The sequence below is a fragment of the Armigeres subalbatus genome, chromosome 2, assembly GCF_024139115.2.
Source record: "Armigeres subalbatus isolate Guangzhou_Male chromosome 2, GZ_Asu_2, whole genome shotgun sequence".
Classification (NCBI taxonomy): Eukaryota; Metazoa; Arthropoda; class Insecta; order Diptera; family Culicidae; genus Armigeres; species Armigeres subalbatus.
In genome coordinates, this window is record NC_085140.1 from 349,816,770 (window position 1) to 349,822,031 (window position 5,262).

The 5,262-nt window shown below is 39.7% G+C and overlaps 1 protein-coding gene across 1 annotated transcript; it reads right to left on the bottom strand.

Annotated features, from left to right (window-relative positions):
* Positions 1-2,647: 2,647 nt before the first annotated feature.
* On the bottom strand, positions 2,648-4,463 carry LOC134217072 (UDP-glycosyltransferase UGT5-like). Its single transcript, XM_062695830.1, is given in 3 exon segments — positions 2,648-4,161; positions 4,228-4,408; positions 4,410-4,463. Coding segments are annotated over 3 exon segments (1,554 nt in total). The 3' UTR covers positions 2,648-2,842.
* Positions 4,464-5,262: the final 799 nt, after the last annotated feature.

The following is a 5,262-nucleotide window of genomic DNA, read 5'->3' on the forward strand; positions in this document are numbered from 1 at the left end:
GTATGCACTTTCTTCTGTATAGGAAAAGGTACTAATCCAAAAGACCATTTTGCGACAATATACAGTAGATTGCTCAATTGAGCATTGTACAGCCACCTACGATTTGTACAATCACATATGCAATGCTACGTAAGAAAACTACAGACCACCCATCCCCCTCCCAATATGCCCTTACGTGTAGATAGTGTGTACCCTCTATGACAATAGATCGTCCTCAGTTGCATTGTGGCGAAAATTCCGCTCCAGGCGTTTTCAAAACATTTCAACAATAACTACTTCACTTGATAGCATAATTGCAATATTTACATTATCAAGCTGGTGTTGCTGCGTAGTTGTAGGGGAAGAAGCCCCAAAACGCCCCAGGCCAAGTGCCTTTTGGGAATTCCCTCATTTTTACCGCATTTGACCGTAACAAAACTAGACCTAAAATAAGGATAGGTTGAAAAATGTCAAATTAATCAAAAGGAAGGTATGAAAAACCGAACATTTTCATGAAACATCCAACATTTCGGCAAAACGCCCTAGTTAGACTAACCTACAATGTAATACGCACCTCCACACACTGTCCATACCAGAATGCTAATTTCCCTACGTAAGGAGCGTTGTTCCATAAGAGCTGCCAGCCAAAAAGGCGTTTTGCTTCATGAGTTGTCCGGCAACGAAATAGGGTAGATGCCATGTCGGGAAATATGCCGCACTTCAGAGATCTGGTAGAACAGACATTTTTATATTTTTATTAAGGAGACTTTCAGCCCAAGGCTGGCTCATCTCGTAGGAAAAAGACTTAATTTATTGGCGCAAATGTATGTGAGAGGGTGTGTTCTGTATAGCAAAAACAACAACCTAAGTATTAACTGCTCATTCTTATCAGCCAAAAAAAAAGTTATATGACGGTTAAACGCCGTGGAGATTTTTTGTACGATTTTGGGAAAATTCTTACAAATCCACATGTTTATTTCATTATTTGAATCCTCTAAAAATTTATGTTTTGGGGAAAATCATGTAAAATACGAAGACCAAGATATAGCAAGGAACTGGGAGGAAAATTCTACCCAAAACATCCAGACGTTTTTGACTATTTGTTTTTTTTTATTGAAAACATGCTCCAAAATTAATGATATTCGCACAAGGATCGATTTCGACTCAACCATTGCCTTTTTTTGTTATCATGCGTGCTCACTACTAAAAACATCACATTGATGAGAAATAAATTAATTTGCGCCCCATTTCTACTTATTCGGTTGTTATTGATATGGGTACATGTTATAAATTGCAAGAGCAGAAACCCCACGAAGGAAAAGCAGGCATGAAAGAGCATTGCAATAAAGAATGTTTGGCTATCTTAGAATGTCAGACAATTTAAAAATGCGTCATGGGTATAGAAGAACGCGACATATGCGTTTTTGACGATTTATGTAAATTGATTGTGGAAAAAAAACAACAAAGTAAAAGCTTGTTAATGACTAATATCCTCGACTGTAAATACAACCGATACAAGAAAGAGTTCTCTTCGCCGACTTTCTTTATACTGTCTACAGTCTACCAAGCACCTCCTTGCATAATCAACACGGAAATGTTAAAGCATACGCGTTGATACATTCAAACACACACGACGCAACTGTCGCTGTGCGACTACGATTCTCTGTTGCGTTGACATGAAACCTTGCATGCAGCGACCCAGCGAAGGAGTCGCGACAGTCGCGTCATGTGTGTTTGAGGGAGAACTCAAACACAAGGCTATGAACTCAAACACAGGGGCCCTCCTTAGCCGTGCGGTAAGACGCGCGGCTACAAAGCAAGACCATGCTGAGGGTGGGTTCGATTCCCAGTGCCGGTCTAGGCAATTTTCGGATTGGAAATTGTCTCGACTTCCCTGGGCATAAAAGTATCATCGTGCTAGCCTCATGATAGGGGAAGGGGGGGCAATATGCCCTAGCTAAGCAAACACTGCTTTATTGTCTCATTTGTAACGCTATTCATGGGTATTTTTACATTATGCAACAGTTAAACAAGATAGCTAGTTGATGCCATTCAAAAATTGTCAAAAATCTCAATCATATTGATAATATTCACATTTCAAAAAAGTAGTGATATTCTGTTGCCGGAAAACTCATGAGGCAAAACGCCTTTTAGCTGGCAGCTCCTAGGGAACAAAGCACCACGCGTCGGCGAATCAGCATTCTGGTATGGATAGTGCGTGGAGACGCAAGTACATTGTAGGTTAGTTTCACTAGGGCGTTTTGCCTCGCCAAAATGTTAGATGTTTCTTCAAAATGTGGAAATTTTCGGTTTTTCCGACCTTCCCAGACACTATTTTGAAACTTTTTTCGCCTAACTTACAAAATTTTAGATCTAGTTTTGTTACGGCCATCTTAATGACGGTAAATATGAGGGAAACCACAAAAGGCGTTTTGCCTGGAGGGGGGGGCGTTTTGGGGCCTCTTCCCCTATACGAATGCAAAAATGGTAACTTGGCTGAGAAACCTCGCAGTTAATAACTGTGGAAGTGCTTAATGAACACTAAGCTGCGAGGCGGCTCTGTCCCAGTGTGGGGATGTAATGCCAATAAGAAGAAGAAGAAGAAGAAGAAGATGTATGAATTTCGCTGATTGGTTCAAATGAATAAAAATAATAAATCGAGGCTGAATCAATTCAAACAAAAGGCATTTATTTCCAATCACAGCTATAAGAAAAGACAATTAACATTGGCTACCACAGAACACAACAACATTTTGATAATAATATGCTATCGTTTAATAATACACACGATACGTACGTGCTGATTTACTAAGAATTTCTTCTTACATAACATTTTTCTAGCACCTTAAGTTATCACATTAGTTCAATGCTTTTTTTGCTTTATACTGGCCTTTCTCACTTGCGAACAGCAGAACAATCTTACGACACCGATCACCATTAAAATTAAAAGCACCACAAGACCAAGTACATCCAGCAACAAATATTGCACTACTGAAAGATTAACCGCACTTGACTTCAAATGGGCAGCACCGTTGTGGCGAACCACATAGTCCATCCAGAACATTGATTCGTTCATCGGATCCACAATTGTATCCCGGAACAAGGTGGAGATTTCTTTCGCTCGTTTGTAGTACTTCTTTCCATTGACCATTTGGCTTATCTCACTCATAAACGTTTCCTCAGTCAAGTCAACGAATAGAGTTTTTCGCGCGTACCCACTGCGAACGGCTCGGATTGCATTTCTGTGTTGATCCCCGTAGAATGGCATAAACAGCGTTGGGACCCCATGGTGCATCGACTCAAATGTTCCAAATTGACCGCCGTGTGAAATAAATAGGATCACGTTCTTATGGGCCAGAATATCATTCTGCGGTGCCCAATTGCGAATCATAACGTTGGTTGGTACATTATCCAGGTTATTCGTTTCAAACTTCCATACAACTCGTTGCTTTAGTTTTGAAAACACCCTCAGCAATGCGTTGCGCTTTTCGATGGGTATTAGCGAACTTTGGAGGTATGCACCAAGCGAAAAATAAATTACTCCATGCTCAGCTCCATCCATGAATTGTTGCAGATCACCAGGGAGAGGTTTGTTGGCACGAATATGAGCACCTGCAACGTTTACAAGACCAACCGTGGAAGGTCGTGGCTTGGCCAAAAAAGGATGACTATTAACGAGAATAACAGAAATGTATTTCTCCAAGGACTGCACAGATGGCAACGAACCCCGTTGTTGATTCAGATCACCAAAACACTTTTTCACAATTTCGTTCTGCTTTGGAAGGTAGTAGTATTCTCGGACGACGTAATCAAACGTAGATATAAATAAATTATAAGAACGTTGGAAAAAGTTCATATTATCTTCATAATCCAGCAGCATGTGAGGCACAACCGACCACGGAGTTATAAGGCCCATAGCACGATCCATAAAGTCAGAATAGCCGTAAGTGCTAATCGTGACTATAGGTGCGTTAAACTTGTAGGCAAACATGAGCCAGCTTTCCTGGAAGAACTGTTCTGAAACTATCAAATCGAAATGTAAGTCCTCTCTCTTCAAAAACGTTTGGACATTTCGACTCTCTAAGCCATGACGACTTGTTTCTATTCCCATTTTCCAATAGAAGAATAAATTTTTGAAATCGTTGCTATAGCTTTTCGATTCAAAAAAGGTTGAAACTGGAACTGAAAGTTTAAATAATACGATAAGTTAATTAATGTTTGAGATATAAATATCAGTACCTAGCTTACATTTGTCACGAATGGGATAGGCCGGATCAATTAAAACCTCGGTATAGTTATGAATCGTTTCGCCGAATTTAAAGCTCGTGATGCACGTCACCTCGTTTCCCCGTTCGGTCAGCTCTCGAATGAAATGTTTCAGCATCAACCAATGGCTTGGTCCAGGAAACGGTACAAGAAATAGCACCTTTATAGTTGTGCACAGCTGACACCAGCAGTGTCAGTGATAGCAAAAGCAGACGCATTGTGCTGATTCTGAGCAACAACCACTCTATCTGATAGTCGACTGGCCTACTGAATGATTGAGATTTGAAGAGCTTCTTCCTAACAAAAAAAAGGCGTTGAATTGCATCAGCTCAATCACAATTGGACAATTTAATCAAACAGCGCTCCCAGAGCGACGATTTGCCAAGTCATAGTGATCTTCATTAATTCAACTAGTAGGAATAGTATCTTTCATGTCGGTTATGTGTATGTATACTGACTGTTTATGATTGTGCAAATGTCTGCACAAATTCAAAACAAATTTGAAATCAGTTGCTAGCCAACAGTTATTCTTAAGTTTTTTAACACACCTGTAGAGTGTAGATGTTTCAAAACTGTCGTGCAACGATTGATTGAAGGAGGATCGTTTCCATAATTTTGTGACATTGCCTTCATGTTACGAAGAAGCGTCACTGAGAGAGAGAGGTGCTAAAATATTCCAATAAAGAAATACTGTTAATGTGAAATGATAGCCTTTCAGTACATATTAGTTATACAAAAAAGTCAAAAAGATAACGACACTTGAAGTTTAATAAGCAAATGTTTGTTGTCTGCTCAGATTGTATATTATTCTGAATGTCCAATGAAACTTATGTAAGGGAATGTCCGTACATTACGTAATGCTTATCATCACACTTCACTTAAGCCCAACATGTTCATATGCTTGATACAAAAAGTGTTAAACAAGGAGGTTCAAAATGATAAAATTTTGCCTTACGTAACTAATTGATGTGCCTTCCCAAGTCTATGGCGGTCAGATACACCGGTAAAAAGCAAAGT